Below are 19,570 nucleotides of genomic sequence, written 5' to 3'. Positions count from 1 at the left end.
TGAGGAGTTCCCTGATGATGAAGTGCCTTTTTGCTGATTAGCCATATGGAAAAGGGCATGGGGAACAGTAGAAAGATTGTTTTAAGCCGGAGTCGCCAGGTCTTCTTGGCCTCCAGCTCCCCCTCCTTCAGGATCCTGCCTTTTGGCCTATTTAGTCAGTGTTAATTCATTCTTCACTCATTACTGTATATGATAAGCTTGTAAAATGATTATAAAAATGATTATAAAGCATTTCCCTGCTCTTGATTGTAAAACCATTAAAATATTTTAAGAAATCACCTTTTGAGATATATACTACAAATGATTATGTTTTTTTTTTTTTTATAGTTTTTTTTTTTTTTTATAGAGGCATTTATTTATTTATTTATTATATTTGTTTGTTTGTTTTGTTTATACATGCACTGGGCACAGTCAGAAGTGCGGGAGGGTGAGGGAACTCACCAGAGCCAGAGCGGGGAGCAGAGCAGGCAGAAGGACCGAAGTACACTGCTGAGGGGAGCAGCGGGCGGCAGGAGAGGTCTGCGCGCCATGTGGGACCCTCCTCTGGTGGCCGGGGAGCAGCCGGGGATCGAACCGGTGCCGCAGAGGCCGCGGGCAGCCTCGCAACCCAGCGCTCAACCGCTGCGCCACCGGGGAGGCCCTACAAATGATTATGTTTTAAAGACATTGTACTTCTAACTAAAATGGCAATATTTCTCTGGTAATTAGTGTTATTTTTTCCTAAACCTTTTATTTTCTTGATCTAGTCATTCTTTTCTTTATACTGTTGTAAGGTTAAGAAATCTTCGAACAGACAAAAATGTACGTTACCGTGCCTTGTTTTTCCTGCTTCTGCTTTTTTCCCTGTTGGCTTCTTTACTAATGTTCCAGGAAGAGCTTTTTTTTAATATTAGTGAGCATCTGTATGCTTGAGAAGTTCCCTGAGGTTTCTGTAGTTTGTGTTGTTTGCTATGAATAACTTTATTAGACTTCAAGATGTTTGCAACTGTGTGATATTAAAGAACAATTGGACTTTATATCAAAAAAATTTGAGTTAGTTTGAGCTACATTTACTAGCTGTGTAACCATGGACAACTTCTTTGCATTTCTGGGCCTCTTACATTAGTTTCTCTGGGCCTCCTTTTCATCTGTGAAATAAGGGGTTTGGATTATGTAAAGTCCTATAAATCCCTTGTGGCTCAGATATTTCTGTGGATTTCTATAGGATTTTTGTCAGCTCTGAGAAACCTAATCTTCAACTACAGTCCTTGCATGTATTGAGAAGATTTAAGTTGCCCTGTCTTTTGGAAAGGAATCAGGCCTTTTTTTTTTTTTTTTTTAAGATGCCTTCATTTCTCTGGTTATATAAGCGCTTTCTGAAATTCAGCACCACCTATGAGGTGACTCAGCTTTCTTCACTAAAAAAACAGCATTTTTATCCACTGCTTTCATTGAAAATTATTTAAATTCTAATTCTTCATCTTCTCCCTTATATCCCTCTCCTTTCTTAACCCTTTCTGCTCTTTTCTTTCTCCTTACCCTCTTCATCTTCCCCTTTTTATTATTTAATCTCCCCTAATTTAAAAATATGTCTCTTAAGTTGAGATGCTTGGAGTAGGTGTTTCTTGGGGCCCCAGGCGCACAGCCTAGTCTACTCCCAGCTTTTGCAAAGATCTCTGAGGCTCCCCAAATGTGACCTGACAGTAGTACTTACTGCCCCAAAGTGAATTCCCTGCATGCTTCCCACATGTGGTCTCTAATTCTTTATGGCAGTAATTTAAACTGCCATGTTTTAGCAGAGCAGGGCATCAAGTAAAACAAATATTATAAATTTTGATAGGAATCAATTAGTAGGTTATTGGTGCTGAAAGAGGGGCGTTCTGGTTAAGTGGGGTTGTGTGTAATGAATGGGTAGCATTAATTACAATTAATTAATTTTTTCTTTTCTTTAAGAAAATCTGTTGGTATTCTTTTTTTTTTTTTTTAATATAGAGGCATGTTTATTTATTTATTTGTTTTGTTTGTTTGTTCTGTTTACACATGCACTGGGTACAGTCAGAAGCGCGGGAGGGTGAGAGAATTCACCAGAGCCAGAGCGGGGAGCAGAGCAGGCAGAAGGACCGAAGTACACTGCTGAGGGGAGCAGCGGGCGGCAGGAGAGGTCTGCGCGCCATGTGGGACCCTCCTCTGGTGGCCGGGGAGCAGCCGGGGATCGAACCGGCGCCGCAGAGGCCGCGGGCAGCTTCGTAACCCAGCGCTCAACCGCTGCGCCACCGGGGAGGCCCCTCTGTTGGTATTCTTTGCTATGAGATGGTGATTGAGATTCTCTAACCATTTTGCCATAAAATTATTTTTCTAGTGTTGGTTCTTCCTCTTTTCCTTCTTGGTTGCCCTCATTCTAGCTACTCGGTATCTTGCCTACCTCTGGCTTATTCCCCATTATGTCTATCATCTAATTTACCCCACAGCTTCTGTGGGTCCTCCCAATGTGTGTTTTTCTATTATCACTCTTACTCTCATGTTACTTCTAGGCTTGCATACCCACAGGATATAGTTCTCAGACTCATTTTAGAATAGAAGTTGTCTCTTCCATTTGGTGGACTGGCTTTACTTCACTTTGTTGATACTTTGTGTTGCTATTGCTCTGTGTTCTTGGTATTGTTTTCATTTTCTTTTTTTTATGATCAGGTTAACTTTTTGTTAAAGAACCAGTTACTCCAGAAAACTCTTAGAAATCTTGCTGATTGTATTGTATAAACATAGGTCTTTCTCCTCCCCCTTTTTATTATTATTGTTTCTTAATGAAGAACCATTGTTTTACATCCTTGTTGATATTTTGACAGCACAGGATTACTCCCCTCGGTTGTGGTCACCATAGATCTCCCACCCCCAGAGCACCCATAGTCCTCCACTGTACTCTAGTGTTCTCTCTCTCCACACCGACCCCTAACATAGGTCTTTACAAGACTGTTTTAACTTTTTTTTTTTTAATGCATATAAGAACTGGGGTATAGGCCAGAGGTGCAAGTGGTCAGGGGATTCACCAGAGACAGAGTGGGGAACAGAACAGGCAGATCTGCTGAAATACACTGCTAAGGGGAGCAGCAGGTGAGACAGGAGAGGTCTGCTGCATCATAATGTGGGTAGCTCCCTGCCTGGAGATTGAACTCAGGCCATAGCAATGGGTGATGGTGCCAAGACTTAACCCATAGGCCACCAGAGAGGCCCTGTTTTAACTTTCTATTTATGAAAATAGTATACTCTTTCTATGAAAACAAATTATGAAAATAATCAATGGCATATTGAAAGTATAAGACCATTTTTTTCCTGGTAACAATACATGAAAAAGATCAAGAATTAGTTAAAATGCTAAAGTGATCATTTTAGAGTTAGTAAGCATTTTTTTTTTTTTTATAGAGGCATGCTTTATTTATTTGTTTGCTGGTTTCTTTGTTTGTTTTGTTTATACATGCACTGGGTACAGTCAGAAGCGCGGGAGGGCGAGAGAATTCACCAGAGCGGGGAGCAGAGCAGGCAGAAGGACCGAAGTACACTGCTGAGGGGAGCAGCGGGCGGCAGGAGAGGTCTGCGCGCCATGTGGGACCCTCCTCCGGTGGCCGGGGAGCAGCCGGGGATCGAACCGGCGCCGCAGAGGCCGCGCGCAGCTTCGCAACCCAGCGCTCAACCGCTGCGCCACCGGGGAGGCCCCGAGTTAGTAAGCATTTTTATTCAAGTATTAGATTATATTTTGAGTATTTTATCTTTATTTCTTCAAAAGACAGTCTTAACAGGATTATAACTATTTTAGTTAGGAACTAAACAGGATTAAAACTATTACAGTCTTGGGCCTCCCTGGTGGTGCAAGAGGTTGAGTAAAGCACTGTGAAGCAATCCACAGCCTCTGCAGCACGAGTTCGATCCCCGGCTGACCAGAGAGAGACCCATGTGGTGAAGCAGACCTCTCCTGTCTTGACCGCTGCTCCCCTCAACAGTGTATATCAGGTGGTCTGCCTGTTTTGTTCCCCACTCTGTCTCTGGTGAATCCTCTCACCCCTGCATCTCTGGCCTGTATTCCAGCTCTTGTATGCATAAATAAATAAATCTTAAAAAAAGCTATCAGTCTTGTTTAGCATAGCATTTAAGACAAAGTTATTTAAAAACTTCTTTTTATTGAAGTAACACTGAATTTTAACGTGCACCCTCACGAAACAACACCTGTATGTGTTACACTCTTCACCACTAGAAATCTTTTCTTTTAGATCAAGATGGGCTAACTTTTTCTTTAAAGGGCCAAACTTAGGCTTTGTAGGCCGTTGTCTGTGTTACAGTGCAGCTGTAAATGACGATAATATGTCGATGAATAGGCCCTGGCTGTGTGCCTCTAACTTTACAAAAACAGGTGGCAGGCATAATTTGGCCAGTGGGCTGTAGCTTGTGCTGTTCTGGAATGACTAAGGATGCTGGATGTCTGAACTCAGTAAAAGTTGGAGTATTTTCTGTAAGCTGTGATTATGACATTTGATATTTTCATTGCAGATATACCTGTGTTTTATTACAGAAAAGAACATGGATAGTGTGATCCTCCTTTATAGGGCTGACAACTGCTTTTTAAATAGAATTCAGATTTACTTATTTTTATTTGATGTATTTGGGTTTGTTTTAGACTTCTGAGAAGGAAATCATAAGTAAGGAACAAGGTGGTGAAAAGGCAAAGGGGGCTTCTGATGTTGTTCTGTACAAAATTGATGTCCCTGCCAATAGATATGATCTCCTGTGTCTGGAAGGATTGGTTCGAGGACTTCAAGTCTTCAAAGAAAGGTAAGGGATTATGTTCATCAAATACTTCGCTAAGTTGGATTTCTTTCCTTTGTCATTATCAGCAGCCCTGTTTAAATTTCTAGAAAAAACTTATTGGACAGGTACACATCTTTAGGTCTGCATAGATGGGTGACTGGAGGGTGAGATTCACGTAGATTTTCATCATTTGAAAATTTGCTTGAGTATTGAATTTGAGCCTTTCATTTGGGTAGCATACTTTAAAACTGGAATGATAATAAATTTTTATGGCTCCTTAAATTCTTTAGTGGGTTCAGGTAAGTTGCTTTAGTAACGCAATTGAAAGAGATACATATTGGATTTGTTAAAAGCTGGGTGGAAAAGTATAAGCGGCAAAATTTTATATGCTGTCTCCATAAGAATTCTATGGCAGCTTGGGAGTGGAGCTTCCTAACTGGCAAACTGAAGATCTTCTGATGGCTGTCTGCTCTTGGGCAAGTGAACTGATGTTAGTTTTACTCTCCTTATCTATAATGAAGATTTTTAAGTCCTTTTCTGACTCTTCATAACTATAGAAAGCAATGAAAATACAGAGTGAAAAGGAAGAGGAACATTAATAGCAATCAAAAAAATGTTTTGGTTTTGATACATGGTCTGGTCCTTTGCAGAAGAGCAAGAGCCTTTGGCTGATGGGCTCTGAAATTACGATCAGTCATGGGTGTTGGTTAAAGTGCGATGAACAGGCATTTGGTGAAGATGGTTAAGATTTGGGGGCTCACAGTTTATTCTCTGCATGACAACTGGATGCTTATATTTTTGAGTTAGGAATGATCCCTTAGAGTGTGTTTCCTAAACCTGCCTGATTAGAATTTTCCTCTTAATAGGCACCTCATGTGATTTTTATGATAAGACAGGATTAGGAGAGTTCCTTACAGCCTTTGCTGTAAGTGTGGTCTATGGCACAGAAGCATCTGTATCACCTGGGCGCTTATTAGGCATGTAGAATCTAAGATTCCACTCAGGACCTGTTGAATCACAATTTGTGGTTACCAAATTGCCTGGCTGATTGTAAGCACATTGAGGTTGGAGAAGTGCTCAAAACAGAGGTTCCAGTTCTCTCTGAGTGATAAAGATTACCTGGACTGGGCCTGCAGAATGGACCATTACCTGGCCTTTTGCTTATACATCTGATTGTGTAGGTTCAGAGGGGGCCTGGCCATCTGTATTTTAAATAAGCCTGTTTTTCTTAAAAACTCAGAATTTCGGAGTTGGAATAAAACTGAAAGATTATCTAATCTATTTCCTCAGTTGATGTTTAAATGTTCTTAAATAGTTGCTTAGTTAAAGGGGTTTTTAGTCTCTGCTGACACCCCACTGGTGGGCTGCTCATTCCCATGGGGCTTCCTGTACCATTTCTGGACAACTGAAAATGTTGGAAAGTAAGTTTTTTTTTTAATATTCAGCCAAAATTTGATTTGCTATAGCTTCAACCCATTGGCCTAGAGGACTAGGATGGTGCATTTTGTACTTTTTCTGCAAATAATAGAATATAATTAGCTTACCAAATGTTTTTGGCTAATAATGAGCAACATTGTCTTAATACTATTTTAGGATAAAGGCTCCAGTGTATAAACGGGTAATGCCCAATGGAGAAATCCAGAAATTGATCATCACCGAAGAGGTAATAAGGATAAATTCTTACTTTTCCTTTTTTAAAAAAGTCTATTAGGTATATGGATCTATAAGGTGGAGAGGAGAGTGGAAGCAGAGTTCCCTCTCCTGCTAAATATAATTTTCTTTGCTCATTTGCTAAAGTAGTTGTAGTATATGTAGCCTGTAGCTCTTTTAAAAAAATCCATTTATTTTTATAAAAAAATGAGAGCAAGCAAAGCATCTCTTTTCCGTGAATATATTGGAAGAGATACAATTATTTAAATTGTGGTATAGGTGACTTTGGTAGAAATATCAACTTTAAGCAAACTATGTAATGCTTAATTTCTTTTTCAATTACTTAATAAAGTTTTGGAAACCTTATCAGATTTGAGTTTCTTAAGGACGGTGACTTTGTCTCTCATCACCACTATATTTTATTACATGTTGATTGAATGAAATAAACTTGTTTGAATGAAAATTATGACAATATCAAGAATATAAGTTTCTATTATGAGATGTTATTTTGAAAAAAGGCTTGATATTTTCCATCTCTAATGATGTAATGAATTTCAGACAGCTAAAATACGCCCTTATGCTGTCGCAGCAGTTCTTCGAAATATAAAATTTACTAAAGATCGATATGACAGCTTCATTGAACTGCAAGAGAAATTACATCAGAACATTTGCAGGTTTGTGGTTATGTCATCTTTCTTCCTTGCCTTTTCTCCCTTCTCTCCATCCTGTCCCTTTCTCTCTCCTTCTTTCTTCTCTCCTCCTTTTCTTTCCTTTACCCTCCCTTCTTCTAGATTTTTTCAAAGTGTTCCCTATATATAAGCAACAAGAGTTTAAATTTACCAGACCTTTATTTGTTACTGCTTATAAATAGTGTAGGATGGAGAATAGGAGACTATTGAGTACAAGTTCATACCTGTTCAAATGTATGTTACACCCACCACCACAGTACCAGTAATCCACCATAGTCCAATGGATCCCCTCTGACTTTTGCTATGACAACTATTGTTTTATGTATATTTAGCCCCTTTTTGTGGTTGTTTGAGGCAAGAGGGTGAATTCCATCTCTGTTATTCCATCTTGGCTGGCAATGTCCTGTGAAATTTTTATTTCAGTTCTTTTACATTTCATCTCTAGAATCCATTTGTCTCCTTTTTAAAGTTTCTCTTTTTCTGCTGTTATTTTCTCATCTATTTATTATGTGTATATTTTCTCCATAATTCTTGGGCTTTTTTCCTAGTAACAGCTTTGCTGGTTTAAAATCTTTGGTGAATTTGATACAGGGCAGCAAGGGGTACTAAAACAGGGCAAGGACACTACCCAAAGAGTTTACCGGTCTCTGTCTGAGTTCTTCACCTGTGTGCACAATTGCAAGACTGCTCAGGCTCAGAGAACAATGCAGTGGGATTTATTTAACAAACCAGGGAAAAACAAAAAGTTACTGAAGCCAAAAATGGCCATTCACCTCACCCAAAGCAGTGTCCAGTGTTTTTAAGTCCTAAACAAAAAGCAGCTAAGATGGCATCTTCCTGCCACTGAGGATGCAGAGCTCCTCTCCCAAACAATAGGCCATGTGCCCAAGAAGGCGTCTTCCTGCCAATGCTGATCTGGAACACGCAGCAGCCAGACTATAGGCCAGATTCCAACTCACGAGACAACAAAAGACATAACAGGAGATGCTCCTGGAGCTGCCGCGATGCCCCAGCGCAGCACCAGACAGGTGGCACTCAAAACAGCATCTGTGCTGAATGACCTGACAAACGGCCACACTCACCCATCTCAGTGAGGCGCCTGGCTCCAGGTCTTTCCTTTACAGGCTGTAACAGCAGCAAAACTGGGAATAGTTTCAATCTCTTGGCTACTGGTAATACCTCTGAACTTTTGTTCTCTGATGTTGGCTGCTGGAGGCCTCCACCTTGAGAGGCCTACAACAGCTTTCTGGAAAATCACTGCTATGGGAGCTAAAATCCCTGACCTTGAAAACACTGAATCCTCAAACACTGAATCCAGAACACTGAATCCTCAAACGCTGAATCTGGAACACTGAATAATTCTCAGCCCCTTCTGCAGTCCCTTACATTTCTTATCAGTGGCTCCACCTCAAGATGCAGTACATTTTTGCATTTTCCCTGGGGCTATCTAAGGGACACCATCTGTAACAGTCCTTGGTTTCAGCCACAGCTTATAAATTGAAAATCTGTGTCATTTTGGGGCCTGCAGGGTTAAGTCTCAGTGCAATCAATAACTTGCCAGAGTTCCCTCCCTAGCCATGCAGCTAACCCACATATGGCACAGCAAACCTCTCCTGTCTTACCCACTGCTCCTATTTCAGTAAATCCACCTGTTCTGCTCCCTGCTCTTTCTCTGGTGAATCCTTTCACCCCTTGCACCTCTGGCCTATACCCCAGTTCTTCTATGCAAAAAAAAGAACAAAAAAAATCTGTGTCATCTTAACATTAGTTTTTGTGGACTGATTTTGTGTGGAGTATGAATTATGTTTCCCTGTTTTCTTCTCATGTCTGCTGCTGCTTGATTGAATATTATGGAAGAGGCTCTCAGTTATGTTCTCTTTCTCTAGGACTGGTTTTGTTCCTGCAGGCAAACATTCTTGAAGACTTACACCCAGACTTGAAATACTTGGCTAGATAAGACTTTAGAAGCTGGCAGCAGCTACATTTTCTGTTCAGTTCTTTCAGTTTTCACTTGCTGCTTTTTCACAATTAGATTTTGAACATTTTGCATTGATTTTGAACATTTAGGATGATGTATAAAGTCTTGATTCCTAGCTATTTTTAGTTTTCATATCTTTATGTATCTGAAATGTTGTCAACAAATGTACTTGACTTTTGGGGTCTTTTAGACATATAAGGTTTGAATATTGTCAAGTTTACCATCTTCCTATAAAACTTATGTTTTGTGTCTGGTGTAAGAAGGGGTGTTTATGCCACAGTTTTAAGCATTGTTTGCCTAGCTTTTCTTAATATAATTTTTATGGCTTCTTTTGTGTGTATATGTATTTTTTTTAGTTTTCAAAATGTGTAGCTCTTGGATTCATCTGTAATTTATATTTTTAAAGGTTTATATATTTGTGAATATAAGAACTGTGGTGTAGGCCAGAGGTGTAGTTGGTGAAAGGATTCACCAGAAACAGAATGGGGAGCAGAACACGTGGATCTACTGAGATACACTCGCCTGCTGCTGAGGGGAGCAGCAGGCAAGACAGGAAAGGTCTGCTGCAGTGATAGCTTGATAGCACTGAGACTTTATCTCTTGCACCACCAGGGAGGCCCTGGAATTTACTTTTTCTGTGATTGATTCGAAGTCGACATTTTAGTGTAATTTTGAAATATGGCTGCAGGATTCAGGAACCAATATTAATAGCTGAGAAAACAGACTTTCTTACCCATGGATTTGCCAGTTAATTCATCTGAACTTATTGAACCGTATATATTTCAACCTTTGGGGTTATTGTTTTCCAATAGTATATTACTCATTGAGCAAAGTAGCACCTTCTTTTTGCTTGTCAATAATTCTTTTCAACTCAACCCTGTCATTAAAGTTCTAGTCTCTGGTCTTGGAAGTTGACCCAAAATTTTTTTCCTACAAATTTTAAAAACAGTTTCATAGATCACCTCTTACAGACTTGCCAGTGTGTTTCATCTTCATGTATATGAGGTTAGACATAAATGCTCAAATACATGTGCATTTACATCTAAAACCAATTTTTTTAAATTTTTTTAATATAAAATTAATTTTATTCTATTTATTTATTTATACAAACACTGGGTACAGTCAGAAGCGCGGGAGGGTGAGAGAATTCACCAGAGCCAGAGCAGGGAGCAGAACAGGCAGAAGGACCGAAGTACACTGCTGAGGGGAGCAGCGAGTGGCAGGAGAGGTCGCCTTGTGGGACCCTTCTCCCGTGGCCGGGGAGCAGCTGGGGATTGAACTGGCGCTGAAGAGGCTGCGGGCACCTTGGCAACCCAGCGCACAACCGCTGCGCCGCCGGGGAGGCCCTCTAAAACCAATTTTAAGGAATCATAGCTCCATAAATTCTGTCCATATTTCTCATTTAAATTGTCTTTTGGAACTGTGGGAGTCAAATTTGTGACCCTCTATGCTAAGATTGCAGGCCTTGAGATTTCAATATAGTGTTAACATTTCTGACTCTGTTTTACATTCCTACTTCTGTTTCTTTCTCTCCTAGTTTATAAATTTCTGTATGTTCTTAAAAGTACCTTAAATCTTTACAGATAAATTCTACAAGAGAAAAACATTAAATTTTAAATGTAATTCATGGTTCTTAAAATTAAGATTTCTCTGGTAAAGTACAGCTGTGTAACAGAAGATTTAAGAAAATATAAAGAAACCAAAAATACAGTAATTTGGTAGCTTATTCTAATGTAATAAAGTATTTACTAGGGTACATTAGGAAGAAATAGGTTAAAAGAAGGTAAACATTGTCTTTGAAAATGTCCTAGAGTACTGGAGAAAACATAGTAGCAAGGAATTTATGTAAGCCTTATACTATCCCATTAATTTTAATGGTTGTGAAAATTCATTACACTCTGTAAAGTTGCCCTACAGCAATAGGCTATTTTAGGGAAGTGTCTAAAATAATTTTTGGAAACAGGTGGTCTGTTATCTTAATAGTTTTTGCTTTGGAATATTCAAATCTCCTTTTCTATGTCTTTCTCTCTCAACATTTAGGAAAAGAGCACTAGTTGCTATTGGTACCCATGATTTGGACTCTTTATCAGGCCCATTTACCTATACTGCAAAGCGACCTTCAGATATCAAATTTAAGCCTCTAAATAAGACCAAGGAGTATACGGCCTGTGAACTGATGAACATATACAAGGTACAATATCTCTTTATATTATGCAGTAGCTCTACATAAATCATTAAATTCCTTCAGAATCAAGTCTTGAAATTAGAGAAATGTATTGAGTGCTTTTTATAAACTTGCTAAGCAGAGTCTGGCTCCAGTCTGGAGATGCTGATTTATTGATCTAATGTGGAGCTTGGGCATATTTCTTTACCTTTTTAACCTCCTTGATAAATTAATAAAAAAAAATTGCTCTATTTTTTCTCACATCATTGTTAATTTTTGGACAGTATTTGATTTCTCCCCTCATGTATAACCCTCCTAGTTCTTCCACTACCATAACCCCTATGATCTATCACCATAGACCCCTGTGCTCATCCCTCTCCTGTTTTGATCCCTCTCTTCCCCACCCCCATGCCTCAGGTGTAAGGTCAGTTTGCAAGTTTTGTCTTTTTTCCTAACTCTTTGTTTGATTTCTCTGTATTCTGCATATAATGAAACCATTCACTATTTCTTTTTCCTTCTGTCTTATTTCCCTTAGCTTAATCCCTTTCATTTCCATCCGTATTGCCACAGATGGCATGAGTTTATCTTTTTGATGGCTAAGTAGTATTCCATTGTGTTTCCATACCACATCTTCTTGAACCATGATTCATCTGTTTTTGGGCATTTAGGTTATTTTCGTATCTTGACTATTGTAAATAGTGCTGCAATAAACAGGAGTGCAGGGTTTTTTTTTTGAGTGAGTGTTTCTGTGTCCTGAATTGCTGTAATCTCTCTTAATAATTTTAACAGATGGCTTAGATTGAGAATCATTGATGTAGAACATAATGTAAAATATTCTTATGTGAATATAATTAAAACTCACACAAGTAAAAAAGAAATAAAACTTAGCTATTTTTCTTTTTGTGGGAAACATGACATAGTCTACCTTTCTTGCAGTGAAACTGAATTCAGTGGTCACTTAGTATGTAACAAATATCAATAATAGAAGTATTTTTCTGGATATCTTCAAGAAAAAGCAGCTGTTGTCCATGGCCTGATTTGCCAGTGATTTCTTCTGATTTATATTAATAATTTTGTGATGGTTAATGTTTTGTTTGAGATGATTCGGTTTGCCATTGCAAATCTCTTCACTTTTGAAAAACTCAGTTGTATTTTTGTTTCTTCCCAGTAGGAGATAAGGCTGTATGAGGATATTGAGATACTGATTTATATTAGAAAATCTTATAAATGTGGAATGTTCTATAATTTGGGGCTGTTTATTGTTTTCCTGACTTTGCCCTTTTTTATACTAATAAATAGTTTAATTACAGTGATAGAAAAAACTAATTTGGTTTGACTTTTTTTCAGACTGACAACCACCTTAAGCATTATTTACATATCATTGAAAATAAACCTCTGTACCCAGTTATCTATGATAGCAATGGTGTCGTCCTTTCAATGCCGCCTATTATTAATGGTGAGTTATTAAGCATCACAGATTTTTTTCTTACTGTTTCTTATTATAATTAGAACTCTCAATATATTTGACTAAATCAAATCAAATAACCCTTAATTGGAGATTCTTAGAACTTAAAGATTTTATTGTAATGGTTCTTTTCATTCATTTATTCAGCATTTTACTGGTTTTTTTTTTTTTTTTTATTTATGCATACAAGAACTTGGGTACAGGCCATAGGTGACATAGTCTACCTTTCTCGCAGTGAAACTGAATTCAGTGGTCACTTAGTATGTAACAAATATCAATAATAGAAGTATTTTTCTGGATATCTTCAAGAAAAAGCAGCTGTTGTCAATGGACTGATTTGCCAGTGATGGGGGGCCGCGGGGGGGTGAGAGAATTCACAAAGGCAGAGTGGGGAGCAGAACAGGCAGATCTACTGAAATACACTGCTGAGGGGAGCAGCGGGCGAGACAGGAGAGGTCTGCTGCGCCGGGGATTGCACTCATGCTGCAATGGCTACGAACAGCTTGATAGCGCTGAGACTTTAACCCCTGCACCACCAGGGAGGCCCTTTACTGGTGATTTATATATAAATTATAAATATATAATATTTTCTGATTTTAGTCTCTAGATTGTTGTAGTCCTTGCAAGGGGATTGATGTTTTGATTTTAGCAGGTCATTCACTGGGCTAAACTCAGTCAAATTCTGTCTTGCCTGCTGTTTTATGGTTAAACTAAAATTTTTAAATTGAATTTTACCCTCATAACTCATTTCTGGGGACTCTTTTGAAGAGGCAACTTGAACATACTGGTAAGAGAATCTTTTCCTCCTGGAGATCTTAGACTGTAGTAGTTTAAGTGGTTAAGAACATGGGTCAGAATTAGTGAGACCCAGACCCAAATCTTATCCTTAGCAGCTCAGGCAACTTAATATCTGAGTGTTGGGCCCACCTGCAACTCTGTCCCTGGGTTGTGAAGGTATGATCAGACAGCCTCTGTTGTGTGCTTGGCATGGGACCTGACACATCGAGTGCTTTCAGTAAGCACTTGCTTTTATTTTCTTTCGTCTCCACCTTGCTATGATGACACCTCTGTGGTGTTGGTTGTGTTCTAATGCTCTGTGTGTGTGTAGAAGAACTGGGGTGTAGGCCAGCAGTATGGGTGGGGGTGGGGAGATATCCCCACCAGAGAAAGACTAGGGGGAAGAACAGGTGGATTTTCTGAAATACACTACTGAGGGGAAGCAATGGGCGAGACAGGAGAGGTCTGCTGTGCCATATGTGGGTTAGTGTGCTGAGGATCGAACTCAGGCCGTTGTGGTTACAGTGCTGAGACTTAACCCCTAGGCCACCAGGGAGTCCCCTCAATTGTGTTCCAAATTAAAATGTAGCTTCTACTTGTAGAGTCTTTTAGTGCAACCATGTTTTTTTGGTTTTTGGTTTTTGGTTTTTTTGCAACCATGTTTTTTGACACTGATTGTTTTGTTTTTGTTTTGTGTTCATTACAGGAAATCACTCCAAAATAACAGTAAATACTAGAAATATATTTATTGAATGCACAGGAACTGACTTTAACAAGGTAAATAAAACTCTTGTTTTTGTACTCTCAGATAAGATAGATTTCACTTCTGGACTAAGACTATATGGCTAAATAATAAAATATGCTTATTTTGTAGGTGGCACATATTTTAGAAATAATAGAAAATTAGAAACTATATATTTTGGCTATGGTGCTTTCATTCAACAAATGTTTAACAAGGACCTACTGTCTCTCCATTGCCATGAATTTAATAATGAGTCACTTGTTGTTTCTTGACTTCAAGGAACTTATACTGGGGCATTTAGCCATAGACATCACTATAAAACAGTGGGGTAAGAATTTGATTGTGATCCATGTGAATTGTTTCTTAGTTGGCTTAATTTAAATGCTGACTATGTAATTTTGTGTACTTCATAAAAAACTTTTCAAACTGGCGATAAAGAAGTTTTAGCACGTTGATAAAGGGTTTAAGCACACAAAGATACCTGGATTACGTAAAGTAGTAGGTGTTCACTCTTTTAGTTACTATGTGTTGGATTGGATTGCTGTGAAAGTTTTTTTTTTTTTTTAAGATTTATTTTTATTTATACAAGCACTGGGTACAGTCAGAAGCGCGGGAGGGTGAGAGAATTCACCAGAGTGGGGAGCAGAGCAGGCAGAAGGACCGAAGTACACTGCTGAGGGGAGCAGCGGGCGGCAGGAGAGGTCTGCGCGCCATGTGGGACCCTCCTCTGGTGGCTGGGGAGCAGCCGGGGATCGAACCGATGCTGCAGAGGCTGCGGGCAGCTTCGCAACCCAGCGCTCAACCGCTGTGCCACCGGGGAGGCCCCTGAAAGTTTTTTTCTACAGTATGTGATTTCTTTACACATGTTTAGTAAGTCAGAGTGAGGTGGCAGTGCAGCCAATTCAGAAAGTAAGCGTGACAGGGGAAGGCTGGAGCCCTTCTTCCACCTTTGAAGACCGTTGTGAGCTGCTTCGTGTAGTAACTTTTATTGTCAGTAACTTTAGGTATCATGTTTACTTTCAGAAATATTGTCAGGGTAATACAGCTTTTACTATTGAAAATGATTTTTTAAATGTGTACATTAACAGATTTTGAGTTATCTTTTATGAAGCTTATATATGAGTAAAGTATGTATGTACAGTTTACTGTGTTTTTTTCTAAGCATATTTTTTAATTAAAGATTTAACAAATTTATGACTCACTGTATGTCAAGCATCATGTGTGTGTGTGTATCTCACACAATACATTTAGCCCTATAATAATCAAATGTGGTAGGAACTTTTTATTATCTCCATTTAACAGATGAAGAAACTAAGGTACAAAGATAGTAAGTAGCTGGCCTCAAATCAGATTGCTAATAAGTAATTGAGAAAGGAGTCAGGCATCCGGCATTCTACTTTAGGAGACTGATAAGGCTTACCCCTATGGTTAGCCATTTGTGTCTCTTGAAACCGGTGAATGCACGGGAGAGAGTAAGGGAAGTAAATGATTTGTCTCAGTCATGGATTGTAACTCTTAGAGAACCGTGTAAATGCAGAACATCTGAAGATAAGGACAGGCCTACTCTAACATAAGTTTTTATTCCACTTCTTTTTTTAGAATGTAATATAAAGCCCCATTTTTAGATGTTTGGGGACTGAATTATATTAAATATTAATTCATTTCTAGCTGAATGAAGAGAGAGTATATTTATAGATTGTCATTTTTTTCCCTTTGCAGGCAAAAATAGTTCTTGATATTATCGTCACCATGTTCAGTGAATATTGTGAGAATCCATTTACGTAAGTTCATTTGGCAACATTATTGATGGCAAAGCACTGAAGCCTAAATATAAAGAACAAAATGTGGTTCCTGTAATTAGAACATATAATCTCTTCAAGGAACTAAGACATATGCATAAATAATATGTAAAATAAAAAAGTGTTAAGTATTTTAAAAAGTCTCAGTAATGTTTTGGCTTTTATAAGGGCAAGTTACTGCTGGCTGAGGCATCTGGTTAAACCTCATGGAGGCAGTGAAATTTAAGCTGTGTTTAAGGATCGTTGAATTTAATAATGTAAACATGGAGGAACACAAAAGGAACAGCTAAACAAAGGTAGAGAAGTGTATATGAGAGCAAGGCATTTATGCCATATATATCTATAAGATTATTATAGTGTTTCTAAAGCATGCATTAAGTTTAGTTAATCTATGACCCTTATCTTGTACCATCATCATAGTTTAGAGTGTTAATAATTCAAAAATAAATACGTAACTGTAGAAAGCATGGCATTGTATAGGTAATACCCATTTTTAAAAATTAATTTGCATGTTAGTGATTGTGTTAATCAGTTAACATAGTCATTTCCAGTGTAACACCACACTGGTAAAACCTGGAGTGTGTATATCAATACTGGACTCAGTGAGGACTCATGCTTGCGGTTCTGGGAAATAAATGTATCAAGTGGTGGATGTCTGAAGAGAGGAGGGGCCATATTCCATTGGAGATGAGATAGTAACTTGTATTTAGGAGGATTAATCCAGACAGCAGTGTCGGAATGTGAATATATTGAATGTGTTGAGGTGACAGTTGTAGATCAAGTGAAAGATTTGCTTGCCATATGCATTTCTAGAATTTCTAGCCCAATTTCTTTTTATTTTTTTTTTTTCTAACTTTTTTCAGGGTTGAAGCAGCTGAAGTAGTTTTCCCTAATGGAAAATCACATACCTTCCCAGTAAGTATTTAAGAAGTGATTCGATGATGATCTTTGTAGGGTGCTTGTGGTCTATCTTAACTGTTCATCTGCCCACACCAGGCACTATGCTGTGTGCCTTATGTGAATTTAATCTTCACATTAACCTGTGAGGGTGAGTGCTGTTATTTATTTATTTATTTATTTTTTAAGATTTATTTATTTATACAAGCACTGGGTACAGTCAGAAGTGCGGGAGGGTGAGAGAACTCACCAGAGCCAGAGCGGGGAGCAGAGCAGGCAGAAGGACCGAAGTACACTGCTGAGGGGAGCAGCGGGTGGCAGGAGAGGTCTGCGTGCCATGCGGGACCCTCCTCCGGTGGCTGGGGAGCAGCCAGGGATCGAACCGGCACTGCAGAAGCTGCTGGCAGCTTTGCAACCCAGCGCTCAACCGCTGCGCCACCGGGGAGGCCCTGTTATTTTTTTTTTAAGATTTATTTATTTATACAAGAACCGGGGTACAAGCCAGATGTGCGGGAGGGTGAGAGGATTCACCAGAGACAAAGTATAGGGACCAGAACAGGCAGACTAACCGAAATACACCGCTGAGGGGAGCAGCTGGCGAGACAAGAGAGGTCTGCTTGCCATGTGGGTTTCTCCTCAGCTCGCGGAGATGGAACCAGCACTGCAGAGGCTGCGAACAGCTTCACAGCGCTGCGCTCAACGGCCTGTACCACCAGGAGACCCAGTGCTGTTATTATGCCCTTTCGGAGAAATAGATATAAATATCTATAATCTTCAATATCTAGGTACCTGTTACTATTAAGGAGTGGAACTCGGATTAAAGCCCAAACAGTCCAACTTCAGTGCCCATGTGCTCCATCACACTAAATTATTATGTGACCCTGCGTCCTATGTCTTTTTCTCGTGGTAATTTGTTAACGGGGTAATTTATCTCATCTTTGGAAAGACTAAAATTTTATCATCCCTCCAAACCTAGCTGGCTTGTTCAGTTTTGAATTAATAGTTGCTGAAGGTCATTATTGTAATTAACAAATAATTACAAATGTGTTAACAGGATTAATTTAGCATATCATAATTATTGCCAAAACATAGTATTTTGGTTAAAAAAAAAAAAACAAAACAAAACAGAAAACCAGGACCTCCCTGGTGGCACAGGGGTTAAAGTCTCAGCGCTATCAAGCTATCACCAGTCACTGTGGCATGAGTTCGAAGCCCAGCCAGGGAGCTAAGGCACATGGCACAGCAGACCTCTCCTATCTCGCCCGCTGCTCCCCTCAGCTGTGTATTTCAGTCAGTCTGCCTGTTCTGCTCCCCACTCTGTCTCTGGTGAATCATCTCACACCCCGCACCTCTGGCCTAGACCCCAGTTCTTGTCTGCATAAATTAATAAAATCTTTAGAAAACAACAACAACAAAAAAGGACCCTCTGGGGAAAAGTGGTTTCTTCCTCACTTGAAACAGCATGTTATTTCAAGCATTTTGAAAGTTTTTTTTCCTGTTAAATCATATAAAAGAATAGAGTTTGAAATAAGAGAACTAGAGGAGGTAGTGAGTGGTAGGTAGTCAGAGATATTAATGGATAGTGGTGTTAGGAATTAGGCTGCCTAAATTTTTCGTTCATTCATCGCTACATGAATGTGTGATTGCACTCATTAACTGTATGTGCTTATTTGGCAAGCATTTTCTAAACATGAGGAATAGAACAATAGAGGGCTCAACAGCTTACTCTTCGTGATCTGTGTTATTAGTCTAAAACTCAGACTCCTTATCTGTAAAATAATGCTAATAGTATCTATTGTGAGTGTTAACCTTAAAAGAGTATCTCAGATTGTTTAGTAAAGATTTACTAACTGGTAAAGATTATTACCACTGTAGCCATCAGCCTCTAGTCCAGTGCTTCTTGAACTCTAGTGTTCAGTCATCTCCAGGGAATCTGGTTCATACTTGATTACTTGATTCAGATTCAGTAAGTCTGGTGTAACTGCCACTAGCTGTAAAGGCCCGACAGTGCCTTTCTAACCTCCCCTTATGTGAGGATGATGCTTCTACTGAGAACCACATTTTGAATAGCAAGGCTCTGGACCCTTGTCCTTACTTGAGTTCAAATAGGTTTTTAGATTCATAACCTGTTTGTCAGTAGCAGTTATGTATTTGAGAGTAATTTAGTGATAAGATATAATCATAGATATATGTCCAGAGGTGCTGAAAAGCCTAGATTTTATGCGTGTTTGCTCCTGCTGAAATGACAGTTATGTACTGTCTGAAGGAGCGTGAGGACTAATTCACGAGATGCTCTAAGGCTTCTTGTCTCCTAGAGCAGATTGATAGTTAGGACTGGGGGCACGGTGGCCTTTTCCACCTAGAAAATGAGAAAGGAATGTCGTCGTCACAATACTCTTAGACTTAGTGTGATGGATAGAGCATTGTGAACTTGAGTCACGCTGTCTTGGTCAGAGCTTGTATGAAATGATGTGGAAATCCTTTGTAGGATTTATTAGCATTTAGAAATGATGTAATGTGCCAGTGTTTGACCATCTAAAAGAGAAAAATGTTCACCAATTTATACTATTTCTGAGTAATTCCAATTGTCTAGCAAGTAGAATGTTCATATATGACTCTAGTATGGCAAATATACT

At 39.1% G+C, this 19,570-nt stretch overlaps 1 protein-coding gene across 1 annotated transcript in view; it reads left to right on the top strand.

The window, feature by feature from the left end:
• The window catches only part of FARSB (phenylalanyl-tRNA synthetase subunit beta), a 70,778-nt gene that overhangs the window by 6,198 nt on the left and 45,010 nt on the right, over nt 1-19,570 (top strand). Inside the window, exons 3-10 of the mRNA XM_037524131.1 lie at nt 4,643-4,797; nt 6,367-6,436; nt 6,982-7,097; nt 11,131-11,281; nt 12,602-12,710; nt 14,203-14,273; nt 15,958-16,019; nt 16,901-16,952. Coding sequence (XP_037380028.1) covers nt 4,643-4,797; nt 6,367-6,436; nt 6,982-7,097; nt 11,131-11,281; nt 12,602-12,710; nt 14,203-14,273; nt 15,958-16,019; nt 16,901-16,952 — 786 coding nt within the window. The remainder of the gene's footprint in view (nt 1-4,642; nt 4,798-6,366; nt 6,437-6,981; nt 7,098-11,130; nt 11,282-12,601; nt 12,711-14,202; nt 14,274-15,957; nt 16,020-16,900; nt 16,953-19,570) is intronic.

The sequence above is a fragment of the Talpa occidentalis genome, unplaced genomic scaffold (assembly GCF_014898055.3).
Source record: "Talpa occidentalis isolate TD23 unplaced genomic scaffold, MPIMG_talOcc4v2.1 talOcc4.3, whole genome shotgun sequence".
In the NCBI taxonomy this organism is placed as follows: domain Eukaryota; kingdom Metazoa; phylum Chordata; class Mammalia; order Eulipotyphla; family Talpidae; genus Talpa; species Talpa occidentalis.
The sequence above is the reverse complement of the archived record's forward strand: the minus strand, read 5'-3'. Positions and strand labels throughout refer to the sequence as shown.